The sequence below is a fragment of the Phacochoerus africanus genome, chromosome 5 (assembly GCF_016906955.1).
Source record: "Phacochoerus africanus isolate WHEZ1 chromosome 5, ROS_Pafr_v1, whole genome shotgun sequence".
In the NCBI taxonomy this organism is placed as follows: domain Eukaryota; kingdom Metazoa; phylum Chordata; class Mammalia; order Artiodactyla; family Suidae; genus Phacochoerus; species Phacochoerus africanus.
In genome coordinates this window covers 98,679,837-98,702,027 of record NC_062548.1, presented here as the reverse complement: position 1 = coordinate 98,702,027, position 22,191 = coordinate 98,679,837, and the positions used below count along the sequence as shown (strand labels likewise).

At 53.3% G+C, this 22,191-nt stretch overlaps 1 protein-coding gene across 1 annotated transcript in view; it reads left to right on the top strand.

The window, feature by feature from the left end:
• The window catches only part of EPAS1 (endothelial PAS domain protein 1), an 88,576-nt gene extending 73,994 nt beyond the window's left edge, over nt 1-14,582 (top strand). Inside the window, exons 8-16 of the mRNA XM_047782145.1 lie at nt 3,788-3,935; nt 4,587-4,801; nt 6,144-6,334; nt 6,890-7,000; nt 8,305-8,795; nt 9,754-9,883; nt 10,106-10,223; nt 10,456-10,629; nt 12,345-14,582. Coding sequence (XP_047638101.1) covers nt 3,788-3,935; nt 4,587-4,801; nt 6,144-6,334; nt 6,890-7,000; nt 8,305-8,795; nt 9,754-9,883; nt 10,106-10,223; nt 10,456-10,629; nt 12,345-12,496 — 1,730 coding nt within the window. The 3' untranslated portion in view covers nt 12,497-14,582. The remainder of the gene's footprint in view (nt 1-3,787; nt 3,936-4,586; nt 4,802-6,143; nt 6,335-6,889; nt 7,001-8,304; nt 8,796-9,753; nt 9,884-10,105; nt 10,224-10,455; nt 10,630-12,344) is intronic.
• The last annotated feature ends 7,609 nt before the right edge of the window (nt 14,583-22,191 follow it).

Here is a 22,191-nt window from a genome sequence, read left to right as displayed (position 1 = left end):
TACACAGCAGCGTCCCGAATTTATGCACATATGTGTATCTTAGCCTGCGAGGGTTTACCATTGAATTTACCAGGGAAGCTCAGTCCTCAAACCAGATTTAGATAATTGAAACCCATCATTTCCAAATGGATTAGTAGTTTATACATTGTTACCCTCTGAGCCATGAGGGTTTGGGGGGGGGGGTTCTCTTTGTTGTGTGAGGACACTGTGTGCTCTTAGGAAAACAAGATTAAAGGCCATAAAAAGCCTATCTACCAAGTAGCAGACCCCTCACCAAGGCTGGCATTAATGAGCAGATGATTAGAAGGCTGGTGTAATTATATTCTACTGACAGAGCAGGCCCTCACCTGCAATTGCTAGAAATGCAGTTAAAAACCTTTGCTCACTGTGCTATTTAATTGAACGGAATAAGAGCTTTGAAACTTGTCTGCATTACAAATAAGTTAATAAATTAATAAATAAGTTAACTCCAGGCACTTGAAATTGTAGAAGAATCATTTCACTGCAGCAAGGGAGCCTCAGTGGGGTAGATAAGGGGAGACTGGGGAGGACAGTTATTTCTTTGGCCGAGGAGTCCACGATAGCTTAGGACAGCAGCAACTGCCCATTCAGTCTTCCCATTGGAGCAGTGCTCAGGGGATGCAGTGGGAGGGCACTGTACCAAGAGCCACAAGGCAGTCGCATAGCCAGAACTGTTGTCCTGTGGGATGTTGTCTTCTGGCCTGAGTTTCCTCATTTTAAAAAAAGATGCTGGAGTTCCCGTCGTGGCACAGTGGTTAACAAATCTGACGAGGAACGATGAGGTTGCAGGTTCGATCCCTGGCTTTGCTCAGTGGGTTAAGGATCCAGTGTTGCCGTGATCTATAGTGTAGGTTGCAGACGCGGCTCGGATCCCACGTTGCTGTGACTCTGGTGTAGGCCGGCAGCTACAGCTCTAATTCGACCCCTAGCCTGGGAACCTCCATATGCCATGGGAGTGGCCCTAGAAAAGACCAAAAAAAAAAAAAAAGAGAGATTTAAAAAAAGATGCTATCTATCCTCTTTCCAGGACAGGATTTTATTAAAAAGATTAGATGACGATGATACAACCACTTTGGAAAATAACTTGGCAGCATCTCATAAAGGAAATATAAGCAATGACCCAGCTGTCTCACCCCTAGCTGCACCCAGAACGTATGTCCATGTGACGATTTGTACACGGTTGTTTGTAGTAGCACCTTTAGTCATAATAACCAAAAACTAAAAACAACTCAAACATCCATGGACAGGTGAATGGATAAACTAATTACAGTCTCCCCGTACAGTGGAGTATTACTCAGCAATTAAAAGGAGCAAATCAGTAATACCTCTAGCAACATGAGGACTCTGGAAACACGCTGAGGGAAAAGAAGGCAGACATGCAATGATTCCATTTACATGCAAATGGAAAAAAGATCAGATCAGTATCTAGGGACAGAAAACAAGTGACAGAGCTGTGGTTGCCTGGGACCAGGGGTGGCAATAAGGATTGGCTGTTAAGAGGGAGGTTGGGTGATGGAAAGTCCTATACCTTTGATTGTGATGACTCTTACAAGGGTGTGTATATTTGTCAAAACTCATTGACCTCAAAAAATGCTTAAAATTAGGGTGCATTTTTTACTGAAGATAAAGTAAACCTCACCAAAGTTGATTTCCTTTTTTTAATGAAAAGAACTTAGACGAGGAGTCTTTAATTTGGACTCAAGTCGTGTCTATTGTTTCCACCGAGGGAGCCTTCCTGCAAACCACTCAAAAGTTCTAAAGCCTCAGTTTCTTCAGATGGAAAACAGGAATAATCATAAATACCTCATGATAGGCTTGCACATGAATAGAGGTGATGCTGCCACTAATCCTATGGATACTTTATGTGCCAGGCACTGTTCTAATTCCTTTACAGAAAGGAATTTGTCTTAGGGGATGGTTTTGAACTGTGCAAAGCACCATATGCATCTAAATAACAGTGCCTCCTGTACCTGGGAGGTGCTTGTTAAACTTCTGAACAGGGTGAAATGTGCCAAGAAAAACAGAAATGTAAAGGATTACAAGAAGCATTAGTACAAACCAAGCTGCCTTCCTCCACCACTTCGGGTGGTGAACAGGGACTGGTTCCTGAGCCGACCCGGACAGCTGGAGAGTCTCTGCATGTACAAGAAATGTGCATGTTCTCCCGCAGGGCCCCTGAGGACACTGTCTACAGACGTGTCCTGTAGACGTCACAGGGCCTGAGCACTGTACACGTTAGCAACTTGGGGCGGAAGGCCGTTTCCCCTGCAGCGTTTGTCGGTGACATCCAGCCAGTGCTTTTGTGCCTGGCAAGTCAGCAGGCAGGTTTGGTCCTCAGTACAAACAGCTATGGGACACTGGGTACTAATGACCGTGCTTATCATTACTGTTATTATCCATACCCCATTTCGTAGATGAGGAAACCAAGAGGAAGTGTTCTTTTCCCAGCGTCCCCATTCTAGCAAGATCTCCTAATCCTGCCAGTGTGGCCTCTTCCCAGCTCTCTGTGTTTTGGGGGTTTCTGAGCTGGGATTCTAAAGAATGCATCCCCAAGGAATGAAAGCGAATGGGCAGTTCAGAAATCCTAACCTTTCAGAAATCCTAACATTAGTAAACTTTGATTTCAAAGGATTCATTGCCTTCTTTTTAAGGGGAGCAGGTGGGGCAATCTGGCCTGGGGAAGAGGACAGTCTGGGAGACAAGGCCCCTTCCCCAGTGTTTCTGTAAAGTGAAACAAATGTTAAAGGAACATTTAGGACATTCCAGAAGAGGAAAGAAGTCATACGCAAGGTAGCTGGGATGAGAGGCGAGAAAGACTTTTTTTTTTTTTTTTTGTCTTTTTGCCTTTTCTAGGGCCACTCCCATGGCATATGGAGGTTCCCAGGCTAGGGGTCTAATCGGAGCTGTAGCTGCCTGCCTACGCCACAGCCACAGCAACTCGGGATCTGAGCCGCATCTGCGACCTACACTGTAGCTCACGCCGGATCCTTAACCCACTGAGCAAGGCCAGGGATCCAACCTGCAACCTCATGGTTCCTAGTTGGATTCGTTAACCACTGCACCACGACAGGAACTCCAAAAAAGACTTTTTGACGAGGCTGCGTGGAGGCTGCTGGCGCCCAGCACTGCCTCAGCTCCTGCTGGGCAGATTTCAGGGCAGAGGGGTAGGCAGGGTTGCTTCTGCCTTTGCTGTGGGTTGCAAACCTTCTGTGGCCCCAAAGGCGGCAAGCGTGACAGATGACCTGGAACATTCCAGATAGCTGGGGTTTTATGTGAACTGCTTTTATTCACAAGCAGAGTATGGGTGGTAAGGTCTGCTGCAAAGGACTGCCTAAGGGCCAGCTTTCTCCACACGGCTGAAAGGGACAGAGTAGGCTGTCCCGTAGCCTGGGTGCTCATTTGGATCCAGCCCCCCAGACAGGCTTCCTCCCATTGACCTTGGGGAAAAAGAAGGGCAGGTGCTGCTCTTAGTTTCTGTTCGCGGCTGAGCAGCACGAGCCGACATGTCAAGGGCTTGGCGATGGCCACTGCCTGGCCGGACAGCCTAGGGGAGTCATGTAACCCCTCTGAGCCACTTTCCCCATGCGTAACATGAAGAGGAAGAGTTGGGTGAGGTGATCTCTGAGCACCCCTCCAGCTCATTCTCCTGCGGGTCCTTGCTGTCAGGTGCCCCAGTCCCAGTCCTGTCCGTTTCCCCCCAGACCGCCCTCCCTGTGGGGTCTCAGTCCCCCACCTCCCTGACCTAAGGCCCGTTTTTGCCCTCTAGTGTGCACCAAGGGGCAGGTGGTCAGCGGCCAGTACCGGATGCTTGCGAAGCACGGGGGCTACGTGTGGCTGGAGACGCAGGGGACGGTCATCTACAACCCCCGCAACCTGCAGCCTCAGTGCATCATGTGTGTTAACTACGTCCTGAGGTGAGTGTGCAAGGGCCGGCGGGCCACAAGGCTGGGTTGCCAGTGCCCCAGGAGTGCCAAGCCCCTCAGGACCCAGGCACCACGTCCGCACGCTCTTCGTGGTGCTAGTCCTTGTGACCCTGGGCACTTTTGCTGATGTCCTGGGAACAGCAGGACACTGGGATTTCCTCTTGAGAGGTTTTTTTTCCTGCCTCTTTCCCACTGTCTGTCTTCTCTGCCATGCCTCTGACCCACGCGGGGAGGCAGATGGAACGTAGGCATCACGGAGTGCTTTCCGAGTGGAGACAAGGGAAGCAAACTGTTTGTGGTTTTCTTCTGGGAGAAGCTGTAACCCCGTTCACGCCATAGCTCCTGGGGGGAGAAATGGAGAAGGTCGTTGCCAGAGTGAAACAAAGTCAAAAGCCCTCAAACCTCATGCACAGCATGCAGCCCACGTACGATAAATACTCAAAGAGCATCCGAGACAGATGTAGACTCAGAGGGTGCTCCCGACATCACAGTCTCCGCCACTTCCAGTTTCCATTGTTCTTTACAAAATGTCAGCGCATAGTGTCTGGGAGGCTTAGCTGTCAGGGCTTCCACGTGGCTCAGGGAACAAAAGAATCTTGCCAGAAAACGTGGAAGGTCTGAAGCTCCATCTTGTCCCACCAGTGAGATTGAGAAGAACGACGTGGTATTCTCCATGGACCAGACAGAGTCCCCGTTCAAGCCGCACCTGATGGCCATGAATAGCATCTTTGACAACAGTGGCAAGGTGCCTGTGTCGGAGAAGAGCAACTTCCTGTTCACCAAGCTGAAGGAGGAGCCCGAGGAGCTGGCCCAGCTGGCCCCCACCGCGGGAGACACCATCATTTCTCTGGATTTCGGTGGGTGCTTCTTAGCTGAGCCGGGACCTGTTGAACCCTCTTGGTATGACGGGAGACCTCCCAGGTCACAGCTTTTCCTTAACCGGAGCTACCCTGTGCCTGCCCCGTGTCTCGCTAATCAGCCGTTAGTGGCCAGACTCTGTGCCGGGTGCCTGCATGTGGCCTGGTGTGAGGCCGCCCTGTGTCTGAGCCTTATAAGGTGCCAAGAGCCAGGTGGGGCGCTGGAGAACACCCTCCTGAGGGAGTGATTCTTGTGTGTGTGTGTGTGTGTGTGTGCGCGCGCGCGCACTTTTTAGGGCTGCACCTGCGGCATGTGGGAGAAACGGAAGTTCCCAGGCCAGGGGTTGAATCGAGGGTGCAGCTGCCCGCCACAGCCACACTGAAGCAAAGCTGCATCTGTGACCTACACCCCAGCTCACGGCAACGCCGGATCCCTAACCCACTGAGCGAGGCCAGGGATCAAACTCTCATCCTCATTGATCCTAGTCAGGTTCATTAACCACTGAGCCATGAAGGGAACTCTGGGGGGGGGGGATTGATTCTTCACCACAGCCAGCAGGAGTCTGAGACGAGAGCGGGGCAGCAGGGAGCCTGCTCTGAGGCCACAGGCATGTTTTCACTGTGAGGGCAGCGCTCCACCTGAGCCTGGAGGGACAGATGGCTTGTTTAGGCAGAGCGCTGCTAGGCTGAAATAATGTTGGGAGAAATCATGCCAGAAACACGAATGGAGAAAAGACTCAGGCTCAGGAGTACGCTCTGATGTGTGTGTCTTTAAACATTTGACCTCCCCCGGGGGATGGGAGTCCTGTGGCCCCGGCAGATCTTCAGCTCTTGCCCCTCGATGTGTAGCCCCTTCCTCCCCAGGTTGCAACCCGCTGTCACCCTCAGCCTGGCCGTGGCCGCCGAGGAGAGCTGCCCTCCTGTGCTTGCTCTGGACTGGCTGAGTCCGTTAGACGTGTTCCTGAGAGGCCACGGGGGAACCGTGACTTCAGAGACTCACAAAGGCAGCCCTGGGACAAGGTGTCCTGCAGCTGCCCACCTGTGTGGCAGGGATGAGGCCCTTTGCCCCAGTCTTGTGAGCTCCTCCGGCTCTTCATTCTGACTGCCCTTCAAGGAGGAGCAGCTCCTAATACGTGTTTAGCCCCTGAGAACTAAAGGCTCCAGGATGCTGTGCCTGTTAAAGGCAGTTTGTACAAGGAACCGTAGCCCCCACTGAAGTCACCTTTGTCCCCCAGACAGGCCACAGATCCTTTGAGGAGCTCTTGTGCTTCCTTTGGGCTTCCTCTGTCCTGGGGGTGAGCCCCATGGTTGTGTTAACCAAGCCCGGCCCTTGTCTCCCCAGGAAACCCAACCTTCGAGGAGTCCTCAGCCTATGGCAAGGCCATCCTGCCCCCAGGCCAGCAGTGGGCTGGAGAGTTGAGAAGCCATGGAGCCCACAGCGAAGCCGGGAGCCTGCATGCCTTCACCGTGCCCCAGGCGGCCGCCCCGGGGAGCACCACTCCCAGTGCCACCAGCAGCAGCAGTTGTTCCACGGTGAGCTCTGGGGTCGAGGCCCTGGAGAGGGTGGGCCCCTCCTCGGGCTGCTGCCTGATGGCTGAGTGGACAGGCCAGACAGACGCACTGCCCTCCTCCTAGTTATCCCAGAGCCCCCCAGGCTGTGACCCTTACCTGCCTGGTGTTCCAGCTGTTTGCTCGCTTGTTGGTACTCACCCGCTCCCCCTCCCCCACAGGACAGGTGCTTGAGCACAGAGCTGAGCTGCACACAGCTTTGAGCCGCTAGCTCTGTCCCCATGCAGTGTGGTCACCATCTTGCTTGGGGCAGAGAACCACACAGTTTGCAGAGCCTGCCAGCCACAGCCTCTAGCCTCGTTGCTCCTCATAACAGCCTCGTTTGATCAAGGAGAGGCTGAGGGCCACAGAGGCTGATGTATTAACCTCCTTCACAGCTCATAGGAGGGGTGGCCTCGCTACACATTCTTGTTGGATAGAATGGAGTTCATCTGTGGGTCTAGACATGTATCCCATCTTGGACTTCTGGGGGCACAGTACCATAGCCCTGACTTGGTCGCCTTCCTTCCTGGTCTCCAGCCCAGCAGCCCTGGAGACTATTACACATCTCTGAGTGATGACCTGAAGATTGAAGCGATCGAAAAGCTCTTCGCCATGGATACAGAGGCAAAGGACCAGTGCAGCACCCAGGTAGGGAGCCAGGCCTGCTGGCTGCTGGCGGTGAAGGCACTGGTCACCCTCAGCCCTCTGTAGCAAAGACCAGGGGGAATGTTTGGCCAAGGCCACGGTCCCCTGACTGGGAGAGAGGACAGGGAAATGGAGCCTGTGGTCGTCTGCTTCTCCCACTTGGGTGCCCTCGGTCAAAGCCAGCTCGTCTACTTTTAACTCTCTATTTGTGTCCTGCTAACTTGGAGAGCTTTCTGAGGGACCATGAAAAACCAAAACTACAGCCGGACCTTTCTTTAAGGAGCCCTGCATTTTAAAAGCGTACCCAGAGGTGCGGGACTTGTATGAGCATATGTACCAATCACTCCTTTTACAAGCATTTTCATTGAGGATGTCTTTGAAATACCTTGTGTTTTAAATGCATTTTAAAATGACATCTGACAAATTTGTGTTTACACATAACTTGTCAGAAATGTATTTATGACCACAGGCCAAATGTTCTTGTAAAAACCATGTCGACAGGCAAGGGTGGGAGGATGGGTGTTTGTGTCACACACCCCAAAGGAAAATCATTAATCCCCATGTGTCGTAGTCTGGGTTAGGCATCTCGATTTCTGCCTTGCCTCCCCCGTTGGTATCTTTATGCTGCGAAACTCTCCCTATTTCAGCGCGGCACTCTCTTCTCTCACCTCTGAACTCCTGCAAGACTTATGACTTAGTCCTTGATCCTAAGTGTCGGCTTCTGCTCTTGAGCCATTTCCTGTAGTTTTAATCATTAACAAGCTTCACCCCCAGGGAGGGGTGAAGTATTTGTTTCCTGTGTTGTCCGTCGTCGTGCTACTGGGAATCTGAGGGGCCGTGTCCAAATCCTTGTGGAGTAGAATGAGGGTCCCTCTACCACTGGGGCCGCCGTCATCCCACCTGCAGTCCACAGATGTGCCCTGGGCACATGAGGGAGATGAGGACAGAGCTGTCCTTGGTGTCTCCCGCCCCCCGGGAGCTGGCGAGCTCACGTACTAGACCAGGATGGCTTCGTGGGAGGCATGGGGCCTGCCCAGGCTGCAGGAGCATTTCAGCAGGTGCGGGTGGTGACACCAAGGGACACGTGGAGATTGGTGGCACAGGAAGGCAGGTGACACTTGGCCAGAAGACCTTGCACCCTCGGAGGACACAGCTGAGTTTTCTTCTCCTGGGCCCTGGGGAAGCAACAAAGGGGTCAGGCTGTGTCCAGGGGTGGGGTTGGGGGAGCAGGATGCGGGGCTAAGACACAACAGTATCCCTGAGGGGGCGCCAGCTACTCAGTGGCTTCACCTGCGCTGTCTCCTCAGACGGACTTCAATGAGCTGGACCTGGAGACCCTGGCGCCCTACATCCCCATGGATGGGGAAGACTTCCAGCTCAGTCCCATCTGCCCCGAGGAGAGCCTGCTGCCAGAGAACCCGCAGCCCACCCCCCAGCACTGCTTCAGCACCATGACAAACATCTTCCAGCCACTGGCCCCCGGGGCCTCCCACAGCCCCTTCCTCCTGGACAAGTATCAGCAGCAGCTGGAAAACAAGAAGATGGAGTCTGAGCAGCGGCCCGTGTCCCTCATCTTCTTTGACAGCGGGAGCAAGGTGTCCCTGCCACCGTGCTGTGGTCAGACGTGCACCCCTCTCTCCTCCATGGGGGGCAGATCCAACACACAGTGGCCCCCTGACCCGCCGTTACATCTGGGCCCCACGAAGTGGCCTGTCGAAGATCAGCACACGGAGCCCTTGGGGACATCGCCATTGGGGCCCCCCATCGCCACGCCCCATCTCTCCATGTTCAAGAAGAGGTAGGTGGCACAGACCCTTGGCTGCTTCAGCGACGGCTGTGCCAATCCGGGAGGGGACAGGCACCCCCTGGGGGCAGATCTGGGGCCCCCCTGCCCCATCACCAGCTCTCACGCCACAGCCGTCTGATACTCCGCTTAGCCCTTCTCTGAGCTTTGAGGGCTTGACCTTTGGGGGACTCGCCCCAAGGTATGTGCAGCCTCCAGTGAGGCATGTTTCTATCCCGAGGAGGGCCCAAGAGGGACTGGGGACAGGGAAAGGGAGAAAAGTGGCTTATCCAGTGCCCCTCTCTGGACCACCCCTTGGGGTGTCTTTTTTATCCAGAGCCATAGATCATGAATACAGACCCACAGACACACAGTTTCCTTGGTTCTGTCCTGGAAGCTTGGTTAAGAAAGTGAAAAGGTGTCCATGCCTCTCCGTGCCTGTCCGCTGCCCAGGGGCCAGCATTGCCACAGTCCTGCCTCCCCCACTCCTTCCATCTCCCCCACAAGCCCAGTCCAACCACTGGGAGCCCTCTGGGCTGTCGCACACTTGGTGTAGGACTCCAAGCTCCCAGGGCCCACTGGGGATGCGTCCATGGGTCCCTTGCCTTTTACAGAAGGCTCTCCCTGGTCCTTGGGGGGGGAGCTGTCCAGACAGAGCAGGGGAGACGGGGCAGAAAAAGTCCTCCCAAAGATAGCTGTCACCAAGTTGGGCGGCCGCAAGCCAGGCCAGGACTGAAGGCTGCCCCGGTGCAGCTAGGCGCATGGGCGCGTGTCAGGGGCAGGGCAGGTTAGCATCCCCCGGGGTAGAGGACACCAAGCAGGAGCAGAGCACCACCGCTCAGGGCTTCAGGCCCACTGCCCCTCCTCCACGACTCTGGCCTTGTGGTCTGAGAGCCACCGTGGTCATAAATATTGTTCGGGAAGGGCACTGGTCACGTGGGGCTCCAGACTCCCTCATGCCCACTCTTGACAGGTCTGCAAAGGGCTTCGGACCTCAGGGCCCAGACGTGATGAGCCCGGCCATGGTCGCCCTGTCCAACAAGCTGAAGCTGAAGCGCCAGTTGGAGTATGAGGAGGAGCAAGCCTTCCAGGACATGAGCGGGGTGAGCCATCTCCAACAGCACTGCCACGGCCCCCTCCTCGCCCTTGGGACAGGCTGGGGGGGAGCTGGGGCTGAGGGCAGAGCCCCAGGTGGACAGGGAGGGCACGGGCGCCTGCAGCACCAGCCCCACCCCAGGCGTAGCTGCTCCGTAGGGCCCAGCAGACCCAGTATGAGAACCTGGTTCTGTGGCCTCTCCCCTCTACCTCTCGCTTCTCACCCCCAGGGGGACCCACCAGGCAGCAATGCGTCACAGTTGATGTGGAAAAGGATGAAGAGTCTCAGGAGCAGTGGGAACTGCCCTCTGATGCCGGACAAGCTGCTGAGTGCAAACATCCCCAGTGGTGAGCGCCAGGCCTGGGCTCCCGGGCGTAGGGGGCGGGCATCTGCTCAGGGTCCACCTGCCTCCCCCGCCCTCCTGAGCCTGTTAGAACCAGACAGCGTTTCCACCCCCCCCCCCCTTGCCCACAGCGCCCCGTGACGGGGCACCAGAGCTCTCTGGGCTCCTTCTGTGAAGGAGGAGGGATGCTGGGGCGTCAGGGTCTCTCCCCTGACTCTCTGACCTTGGCCTTGCAGACAAGTTCATCCAAACTCCCATGAGGGGCCTGAGCCAGCCGCTGAGACACTTAGCACCGCCCCAGCCACCGTCTGCTGTGAGCCCCAGGGAGGACGCCAAGGGCAGCTTCCCCCCGCAGTGTTACACCCCCCAGTACCAGGACTACAGCCTCCCCGCAGCTCACAAGGTGTCAGGTGCGTGCTGTCCCAATCCAGAGCCCCCCACCAGGACCTGCTGTGAGGGGGAGGTGGGGCAGGGGACAGACATCACACAGCCGAGGGTTTCGGCTCAGCAAAGGCTGACCTTGCTCGGGAAAGGCAGCTGCCTTGAGAGGGGCCGGCCCTCCTTTCCCCAAAAGGACTGCAGCAGGGGCTGGAACACTAAGTGTCCACAGGGCCTCCGGGGGCCAGGTGACACCACGGCCCTTGAACCTAAGGAGCCCCCAGCCCTGGGCCTTTTACTCTCTTCTTTGTGTTACCATCATGCCTGATGCTGACCTACCGGCAGGCAGGCAGGAGCTGAGGACGGACACAGAGGTCACGCTGCCCAGAGAGGCGGCCTGCTGGAGTCTCGCCTTCGAGGAGGCTCAGCACCTGATGCCTCCTCTCCGCCTTGGGCCATCCAAGTCTGTGCCCAGCCTGTGAAAGATAGATACTGTCGTGAAGATGTTGCTATCTAGGCAGGAACATAAGTTCGAGGGAAACATACCGGACCCCTGTCCTAAAAGAATTGATTTGCACGGCAGTATGGTTTGGGGCAAATTGCTGTTCAGTGCGTCTGAGTCCAGGCTTTCTAGTCACAAGACGTCCTGGGCTTAAATTCCAGCTCTGCTGGTGACCAGCTCAAGGACAGAGAAAACTGCGTGTTTTAGAGACTTGCCTGCAAAGGGCAGAGTTGGTAGGTGCCTCTGCAGTAAGTGGCTGCCAGCAGTATTATCCCTGACGGGAACCCGCGAGCTTCCTCGAATAGAGACTCATTCTTTTCAGGGGAAAATCATCTTTTCAACTCAATCATCTCTGACGTGAGTTAAAGAAGGGGGGATGGAAAGGGATGGTGAGCAAGGGCCCATTGCGGCAGCAGGGCTGCAGAGATGCCCGAGACCCGCGCCGTCCTCTAGCCAGAGAGCAAGCTTGAGTGAGGGCGGCGGGCCTGGACCCTAGGAAGCAGCTGGGAGGGAGGGTGAGGAGAGAGGGGGCCCCGGGGCTGGGGTGCCGCAGGTAAGCCAGGGGACGGGAGAGCAGGCACCTCCCGTTATAGGGCCAGGGCAGGGCTTCCGGACCAGCCTCCGGGCAGCCAGGGCCTCTCTCCCCTGGAAGTGGGGTTTGGGTGCTGTGACTTTCCCTTACCTTCCTTCCGCGTGGAGAGGAGGAGAGGCTGCCCAGGGTTGGGGTCCTGAGGTGGGAAGTGGGGCCCTTGAAGGACCTGTGCATGTGTGTATGTATTGTACGCGTGTGCATTCTGTATGCATATGCGTGTGTACTTGTGCGTGGTATGAGTGCCTGTCGATGTGTGCCCATGCAGCCAAGCACCAGTCGGTTCAGAAGTCCCTCCCTCTCTGGCCTTTCCTCCGGCTGCAGGGCAGGCAGAGGCCGGCCACCCCCTGCCTTGCCCGGGTGCCTCCACTCCCCAAGCCAGGGAGCCTTAGAGGGGGCTCCTCCCACCCAGCCTCCCCTGCTCTGTCTGCACCACCCCCCTTCTCCCACCGAGGCCTCAGCCCCTCACCTTGTGCTGTGGGGTCACCGCTCTGAGCCCAGGATCGGTCCCTAGGCAAAGAGAACAGCGAAGCAAGCGTGAGATGAACTCCTCTCCAAACACGCTCATCACATCCCAGCTGGCCTCTTACAGAACAGACCCTTTTCCAAATGTTCCACTTAGGGTTTGTAAAATCTGGCACCCACTCTTCTTTCAGGCATGGCAAGCCGGCTGCTCAGACCCTCGTTTGAGGCCTACCTGCTGCCCGAACTGACCCGATATGACTGTGAGGTGAACGTTCCTGTCCCGGGAAGCTCCACGCTCCTACAAGGAGGGGACCTCCTCAGAGCCCTGGACCAAGCCACCTGAGCCAGGGCCGCCCACCGGGAGCACCCTTCCCACGCCGTCCCACCAGCTTCACATTTTCTGTCTATTTTTTGCAACTAGGTAATTCTAACACCAACACACTTTTTACAAGATATACTTACCTGGCACACTTGCCCAGGTCACCAAGCAGTGGCCTTGTTCTGGAGATGCTCACTTCCTTATGCATATTTTTAAAATACACAACAGTTTGACCTGCTGTGTTCTGCTCTGTCAATGGAAATGTTCTTAAATTTTATAAGGTTTTTTTTTCTTCCCCAACTTCAGTTACTTCTAATTTATATTATTCACGGGTGTCTGTCTTTCTCTCTCTCTCTTACCACACACACAATATTCATACTAACAAGTTTGGTGTATGTTCTCCTGTAGGGAAAACTTTGGCTTCATTTAACTAAAAAGATTTTGTTGTTGTTGTCATTGCCAAAGAGATACAAAATAATTTTGCTTTCCCAGCTTGATTTGTGGCCTCTCTCTCTTAGCCTTTCTCCTTTTTTAAAAACTAATTGCTGTATTATAAATTTCAGCCTTTTTTTAAGCCAACTCTTTGCTCTAATTTTAATGACTTTTGGGGAAAAAATGGAAATGTGAAGGTTGTGAACTCCATTGTATGTGGTTTTGTGTGAAAGTTGCACAGTCTGGCTTTTCCTAAACTGATTTTTTTTTTCCCCCGCATTTGGTGGATTTTTTTTTAATTATTATTATTCAAAAACATAACTGAGTTTTTTAAAAAGAAAATTTATATCTGGGTTAAGTGTTTATCATATATATGGGTACTTTGTAATATCTAAAAACCGAGAAACGGAAATGGAATCCTGCTCACAAAATCACTTTAAGATGTTTTTTTAAGCTGTTAATCTTCTCTTTCCTGGTGTCGCTGACACTGCAGAATTGTACAGAACTCCCACGGGCCTGTACTAACCCCACTCAAGGTCTCTCTCTCTTGGCTTTTTGCTTTGGGGCTATGCCATAGGCATTGCAAACAATCCAAAAAGTGGAATCATCAAGTGGGAGCATTGCGAGCTGTCTTCTCATGTTCTATATGTATTATGTATGTATGTATGTATTATTATTACTGCCAAGAGGGTCTGATGGCACATCATGGGGGGAGGGCAGATCTAAGGGAGGGAAGTGCTTGAACTCTTCTTAAGGTTTTGTGGCCAGCCCTTCAAGTGCACTGAGCTATGTGACCCTGACGGCCTTTCATGCGGCACATTTGGATATTTCCAGAACCACCATGAGATGGGTTGGATGGGAATTCATTCATGCGCGAAAGTGAGGATTCAGGAATAGGGTGGCGGTCCAGTCCACGTCCTCCCAGCTCGCCCGCCCCCGTGGAGCTGGGCTGACAGGCTGTGGGAAGGGGCCGCTGGTCCTGAGCAGCCTCACCCCCGCGCTGCTTCCTCAGCTGGCCATCACATCACCCCCACAAGGCGGAGGTGCGGTGAGCAGGCCTCCGGGGACAGCCCTTGGCCCTCCTCGAGGTCTGTCTGTCACCAGAAGTGACTCGTACAGGTAGGAAGCACTGAAAACAGAGTGTTCTTAGAGCGCCGTGCAACTCACCAGGTAAGAGGGATGTTTGAAGTACCAATCACGTGGCGCTTTTCTGTCTCGGGTACAGGGAAGAAGCTTCTAGAAACACACAAAGCAACACACAGCAAGCTAAGAATTTGGAAAGCCCGGATGGACTTACTGCCAAAAATGAAACAATAAAATTTAAATTTCAAAAGAAAAATTACTTAGTCACTGTGTTGCCCAAATCTTACTTCGGCACCACCCCTCTGCCCACGCACGGCAGCCGAACTTGAAGGGTTACTGGCGTGCAAGCGCTGGTGTTTGATCTCCTGTGTGTGTTTTGCCTCAGCATTAAGGGCATTTTACCCTTGCAGTTTTACTAAAACACTCTGAAAAAAATATTCCGAGCTTCATATTAACCTTATCTGTCAACGTAATGATTTCATGAACATTATCATATTGTCAAATTCCTACTGACAACATTATTAGTATACGGGAGCTTAACTTTATAAGGAAATGTATTTTGACACTGATATCTTATTAAAGTATTCTGACCCTACCTCTGGTGGTGGCTTTTTGTTTCCTGTGGATTTATCACGGGCTACACCGCTGTAAAGCGATTCATTGCATAGTTTGCAGAACACGAACACTGGCACTGATCTTTGTCAGACCACAGAGGCCGGCTAACAAGATGAAAGAAGAAAGAAGAGACTAAGAAAACCAATAAAACTTAGCAGCTGCCCAAGACGGGGAAGCCAGGCTGCAGGTGTTCTGTCTGCCCCATGGCCCTTTCCCTGTATCCTGTGAGGGACCTGAGGAAAGGACTAACGGTCCCTACCTTCAGAAAAACACGGCAAGCTGCCTACCTGTGCTGGCAGTGCTTGAGGACAAAGGGTCTGCGTGGGAGGGGCAGCCTGGGCTCTGGGGCTCAGAGAGACTTCAGTGTGGAGGTGGCAGGGCTTGCCAGGCCTCCCAGGCAGAATGCCCACGGGAAGGGCAGAGAGCTCCTCAAGACGGAGACAGAGCACGGCCAGAGCCCCAGCTGGACGTGGGCGTGAAGGGTTCCCCGATGTTTCAGGTTCTTCTTTTTCCACCTCATGACCTGATGGTGATGCCCTGGCATGATCCAGGGCTGGGAGGGACCCTCCAGTCACAAGTCAGTCCTAGATCAGCGTCCCGCGTCATGCACTCCATTTCCCTAAGCGTCCAGGCCACACAGTTATCTTGGCGGCTCCCTTGAGCCTCTGGCTGAGCAGTCCTGGGGGCACCCATTGCACAGATGTAACGGAGGGTGGCACAGGCGAGTTGGGGGTACCAGCTCACGGAAGAAGCAAACGTAAACCCAGTCTTGGCTGTGCCTCCTGCGCTCACAACGACTGTGCCCGCTGGGAGGTCCGGTTTCTGCTGGGGCTCTGTTTTCATTTCCAAAAGGAACATTCCTGCCACTATTATTTTAGCCTTTAACCTCCTTTTGGTTCCGTTGCTTACTCTTCTCTTTTTCCCAGACTTGGTGCCTGTACCTTCAGATTGGATTTTCTGTGCTCTGCCCACCATCCTGGACTTCCTGAAAATGTCCCCTGTTTCTTCTCTTCCATGAATGACATATTTCAGCCTGTCTTTCAGGAGCACTGGCAAACCCAGGACTCAGACCTGGGTGGGTGCTATTCTGACACCGCCCCCCCTCCACAATTTCCATGGGCTGTGGGTCTATGAGGTGTCCTTGGTCTGGACTGAAGGCTGTGATTGTGGCCTCCAGGCCTTGGCGGGAGGCCCAGCTCCAAGCCCCTCTTGCTTCTGAGTCCAGCAAGCTGGGCTGGGGTGAGGAGCATCGTCCCTGATGGATTAGAGGAACTTGGCCTCTCCAAGGCGCTCAAGCGCAGGACATGGCCCCACACAAGCCATCCTTTCTTCTTTTATGTTTGGTTCTAGCAATTGAGTGAAGACATTGATTTTTTTTTTTTTGCCTTTTCTAGGGCCGCTCCCACAGCATATGGGAGGTTCCCAGGCTAGGGGTCCAATTGGAACTGTGGCTGCCAGCCTAAGCCACAGCCACAGCAGCATGGAATCCAAGCCGCATCTGTGACCTACACCACAGCTCACGGCAACACCAGATCCTTAACCCAATGGGCAAGGCCAGGGATCGAACCTACATCTTCATGGATGCTAGTTGGGTTTGCTACCACTGAGCCATGGTGGGAGCTCCTTGTAGACTCTGATTTAAAAGCTCCTGCTTTCATATTTCACTTTTCACAGTGCAGGCAGCTTAGGAGTAGGTGTGTGCCTGTATGGCCAGGGGAGCAGGGGTGGCAACAGGGCCATAGTTCAGCCACCGGGGTTCCTCTTACCTCCAGGCCTGCTCTCCTGCAGGCAGGCCAGCCTGGGCAGGGCGGGACACCTTCCCAGCACTTGCCATGGTCGGCAGCCTCCAGATGAGAAGTCTCTCTTTTGGAGGGTGGTGACACTGAGACCCAGAGCTGAGGGAGGAGGCAGCCCAAGCGGGTGGGGAAGGGCCAGCCCTGGCTCCCTCTGATCCATGGAGGGCAATGTGTACCCTTCTCCCAAAGCGTGGTCTCTGACGCACATTTCAAACCGGAGCTGGGAGGTGACCTGCGGATTCTGGAGATACAGTGCAGGCCCATTTCCTTCGCGACATATAAGATTCCACCATCTCCAGCCCTGCCCATCCTCTGCTTCCCGTGAACAAGAACCTTTATCGGGAGGTCTGCATAGGAGGGACCAGGTGAACGGGCTCTTCCTTTCTTGAGGCAGGGGTGGCGCCAGTAAGACAGCACTGGATGCATTTTTCCAGACGGACTCAAGATGCTGAAAAAGGCCTGGAAATGACATAGCCCAACTTCCTCATTTGTTTTTTGCAACCTCCTCGCTTTAGAGATGAGGAGACCGAAGGCCAGGGAGGCAAAGGGCAGGACTTGCCCAAAGTCACACCACGAGTGACCGAGGCCCAGCTCCTCAGAAGTAAAGGGGCCAGTGTCCCAGCCCAGCCCGTGTCCTTTGCCCATGACATCCGCTCCCAATTTCTTAGCCAGTACCCAGGCCTCTCCACCACATCTCTACCCGCCGCCACCTCCCAGGCCCTGTCCTGGTCTCTTCCCTCAGGGCACATTCAGTTCTTCTCAAACGATCGTGATCACAGCATCACCCCAGTTCCTCAAAATATTCCTTTGAACTCAGTGGCCCCTGTGGGAACTGCTTGGCCTCTCAGTGACCTTGGTAAAAACTAAAGGAAGTCCTTCACGTCTTGACTGAAGCCTCCTTGGCCTCCCAGGCCCCGGGAGGAAAAGGGTTTGAAGTACATCTCTTGCCAGTCACACACACACACACACACACACACACACACAAACACACAAGCGCGCGCGCTTTCTTTAAATGATACTTATTTGGCAAAGTCAAGGTCTTGCCAAGAGCTCACCAGCTAGTAGAAGAAACAAAATAAAAGCCACCCTGGATAACTCAGCCCCATGCGAGCTGATGTGTAGTGATGGAGGCCCCTGGCCCCCATTTTCCCAGGCAGTCCTTGTCTCGGAGCTCATATTTTAAGGTCCCCAGGGGTGCACTTGGGCCAAGGACCCCCATCTCAAGCCCAGAGAGCATGAACCTTGTAGATACAAACGAGCCTTCAGCTGCTTTAAGGTAGACCCCAGGTCCTGGGGGAGTTCTCATCAGCCTGAGCCTGGGCCTCAGAACTGGAGAATCCCCCAACCAGACCTGAGAGGGAAGAGGATCGCAGCGGGGGTGAGGGGAAGAGTCGGGGGGGTCCATTCCAGGAGGTGTGGACAAGGGGGGACAAAGACATGAAGCCAGCATGAGCAGCATGTGTGGGAGACCCCGAGGAGCAGGCGGGACGGGGAGCTGGGATGGAAGGAGAGGGCAGTGGGGCAGCCTGGCCACTCACAGCACAGGCCTGGAGACGGACAGCCCCGGGTTCAAATCCTGGCTCTGCTGCTTCTAGCTGAGTAACCCTGGGGAGCCCCTTACTGTCTGACAGCCTGTGTCCGCGTTCCTGCGGAAGGAGCGTGATAAACAGTCCCGACCTGGAACAGCTGAGGCTGGAGAGACGAATGTGGGCACTGACTGTACTTAAACCCGAGACTGGATCGACTTGACCTACGGGGTAAGAGCAGAGACGAACAGCAGAGCCCTAAGAGGCCGGGGCCATGCAGGTGCCGACGGAAGTCCAAGAGAGGAGGAGCCGGCCACGAGGCTGAGCGCGAGCAGCCATCGGCAGGGAAGCTCCCAGGATTTCGCTACCCCAAAAGCCCAGACAAGACAGTGTTTCAGGAAGGAGGGATAGGGAACTGGGTCACGTATTAGACTGAAAGCCCAGGTGAAACAAGGAAGAAAAAAGTGGCTCTGGGTTTGGCAACACGGAGGTCATCGCTGCCCGGGATCCGAGTGGTCTTGGTCGAGAGCTAAAGATGGTGGGCAGAAACCGAGAACAGGCTGGCCGTGGCGGGGCACAGAGACCACAGCAGTACACCACCCCTTCCAGAAGTTTCCCTGGGAAGCGGAGGTGGAAGAAGGGGCCGGGGGAAGGTTTTTTTTTTTTTTTAATTATTATTATTTTAATTAATGAATATTTATTCTAGAATTATTTTATTTTATTTTATTTTGTGCCTTTTTGCCTTTTCTAAGGCCGCTCCCGCAGCACATGGAGGTTCCCAGGCTAGCCTAATCAGAGCTGTTGCCGCCGGCCTACACCAGAGCCACAGCCATGCCAGATCCAAGCTGCGTCTGCGACCTACACCACAGCTCAAGGCAACGCTGGATCCTTACCCCCCTGAGCGAGGCCAGGGATCGAACCCGCAACCTCATGGTTCCTAGTCAGATTCGTTACCCACTGCACCATGATGGGAATAATTTTAGATTTATAGAAAAGTTGCAGGAATATTATAGAGAGTTCCTGCACTGAGTTTCCTCTAGAGCTAAATGTACTCAGGTACATGCGTCGCAGCTAAGGAACCAATATTGGTTGGTTTCTATGTGGGAACACCTAATCCAGACATCTTTAGTTTTTACCTAACGTCTTTTTTTCTGTCCCAGGAATGCATCTAAGACACCACATTGCATTTAATTGTCTTGTGTCCTTGGGCTCCCCCAGACAGTGACAGTGTTCATGGCTCTGCACAATAGTTTAGACCTTCCGTGTTGTTGATGACCTTGACAGGTTTGAGGCGTGCTGTCAGAGAGTCGGCTAGAACAGTATCCTTCACCTTGGCTTTGTCTGATGTTTTCCTCACAGTTAGAAAGATGGCAGGGGGGGTGGGGAGGAAGCCCACAGCGGTCAAGTGCCATGGTCACCCCCTCTTATCAAGGGTACCCGCGATCCGTGTGACTTAGCGCTGTGGCGTTAACTTGACCATTGGCTGAGGTCGTGTTTGTCAGTTTTGAGGTTCTCAGCAGAGACCAGAGCTCCAGTTAAAGGGGAAGGTCAAGGCACCTTCACAGAAGATGGGAGGACCTAGGAGGTTGATGACAGGCAGCGTTCCAGGGGGTGCATGGAAGGTGGGAGAGGAGGATGGGTGTGCACGACTATCTGGGGACAGATGGCCTGGAAGCCTAGGTCTGCTACTGGTGATGGAGAGGAAGGGAGGGGGAGAGAGGGTATGCCATCTTGAGGGGTCTCCCCGGGTTCAAGCCCGCAGGCTGGGGGCTGACCCCTCCTGCAGCCCCAGGGGCAGGGAGGCTCGGAGCTTCTCTGCCATGTCTGTGGAGCTCTTAGGCCCTCCGCACATCCCGCAGCACCCGGGGACCGTGTAAAGCATAAGTGCCCTCGTTGAACGTGAGGCAGGCCTGTTGTTTCTCTAAGGCATGTGGGAGGGTGGCCGGGAGGCAGCTCCTTCCCTCTCCGTGCATCAGGATCCTCCTTCAAAACCCTGCGGGTGAGCCCAGTACTTGTGGGAACACAGGAAGAGAGTGCCTGAAACAAAGCGATGTTCTCTCATCCTCATCAGCCTGGTTGAGGCGAGAGCAGCTGAGCATGAGCATCGCCATCGTCTGCGGGGCCTGCGTGAGAAAGCCCAGGGCTTTAACCCAAGGTTCAAATCTGGGCGAGGGACAGGACTCAGACGGGGACAGGGTGGCCGGGATGGGGGCGAGACATCCAGGGCATGCATGTCCTCTGCATTGAGTGCCGTGGCCTCTGCATGAGAGTGGGGCATGCCACCAGCCCACATTCCAAGGCCCTGCCGCTCAGGCGCCAACCTGCCTGGCGTGACACTTCTCCAAGGGCACAGGCTAGGCAGCAACCCCACAAATGCTGTCCCTCTCTGGGCAGCATCCTCTCATACAGAGAGTGAACAGGAATGTGTTCACAGAAGCGTCACTAAAATGGTGATGGGGCTGGCAACCAGGGCACGACAATTGACTGGAGATGCTGGGACAGTTGGTCCTGGAGGAAATAAGGTTTGGGGGAGCTCAAAAGCCCACCTTTAAGTATCTAGAGAAGCGCAGCATATGGAGTTCTGCGGGGTGGCCCCACAGGCTAGAACTAGGTCTGTAGGTTCAGAAAAACAGAGTTCAACTCAATGCCAGGATACTCAAAAGTAAACCTCACTCCTCCCCTCCTATATCAGTGTTTGCTTGCTCAGTACAACAGAAAACAGTATCTTTACTCCGATCACCCTAGTATCTCTACCCTCATCGAGCTATTTAGAGGATGAGGCCATCAAAGGATATGGGGCAAAGATAAAGTATAATTTCAAATCTTTGTTCAGGTCCTGTGTAGATAGAGGCTGGCCATCAGCCCCAGATGGCCCCAAGGAACCCAGGAGGGGCAGGGGAAGTGGCGCTGCCCCTTAAGTGTTGTCTCCTATCTGCGCAGAAGAAAGGGCAAGCTATGTAGAACTTAAAATATGTAAAATACATTTCTTTATATGGATTGGTAGTGCATGCTTTCTCAGAATTACTGCTTCCGTGGGGAGATACTGGAGTCATATCTCAAGTCAGTGAGTCCAGCAAAACCACCTGAGTCAAAAATACCCCTGAGAACCCTGAAGGATTGCGGGACTGTGCTGGAAACCTGCACCCCACTCTCAGCCCAGCACGGCCGCCTTCTCCTCCAGTGTTGGAACCCTTGTGGTTTCTCTGGAGGCGCAGCAGACAAAAGAGCTGGCTTCCATCTCAGTTGTAAAGAAAAGCCAGGTCTTGAAATGAAGCTCACACCTTGAGAGGGTGTGGTGACAGACGCCCTGAGGAAACATCCAGCCCAGAACTCCTGCCTCATCCTGTCTCAGCAACATGTGGTCATTTCTTAGAATGGCCACCGGGCATCCTTACCTGCCTCTGGGGGCAGGTTCAGATTTTGAGGGGCCTGTGAACTGTAGGCACCTTTGATGGGATATGATAAAAGTGACAAATGTACCTCTGTGGCTCTTCCTTTCAAAAACCTATAACAAACAATCCAATCACATTAAAAACATCAGACAAATGGAGGGACCTCCTAGAAAATGCCCCACCAGTATTGATGAAAACCATCAAGGTCATTGAAAACAAGTAAACTTAAGAAACTGCTACAGCCCAGAGGAGCCTAAGGAGACATGATGATTAAATGTAAGGTGGGTTCTTGGATGCGGGGGTTGGGGGGGGGGGACATAATGTAAAAACCGAGGAAATTTGACGAAAGCGTGTACTTTAGTTAAAAACGATGTGTTGGAATGGGTTCATTAATTATAAGAAATATCCCATGACAATGTAAGTTGTTGATAACAGGGGAGAGTGGGTGCAGGGTAAACGTTAATTCTCTGTACTGTCTTTGCAATTTTTCTGTAAGCCTAAAACTAGTCTAAAAGATAAAATGTAATTAATAAAAAAATGATGCCAGATAAAAACAAAGACGTGCAGGAGGGAATGAAGAGCAAAGAAAAGGATAAATGAGTAAATCTAAGTGAATGTTGACTGTTAAATCAATAACAATGATAATATATTACAGAAAATCCATTATCACATTTGGGGATTTTAACACAGCTCTCTCTCAGTGACCTGTAGAACAAGCAGGAAAAAAGTAAATAAGGATCCAGAAAGTAAAAAGGTGACCCAGAAGGTTGGAGAAAATATTTGCAAATGATATATTTCATAAGGGACTAAGACCAGCATATATAAAGGGCCCTCACAATTCAGCAGTTGAAAGGGAAATAACCCCAATGGTTAAA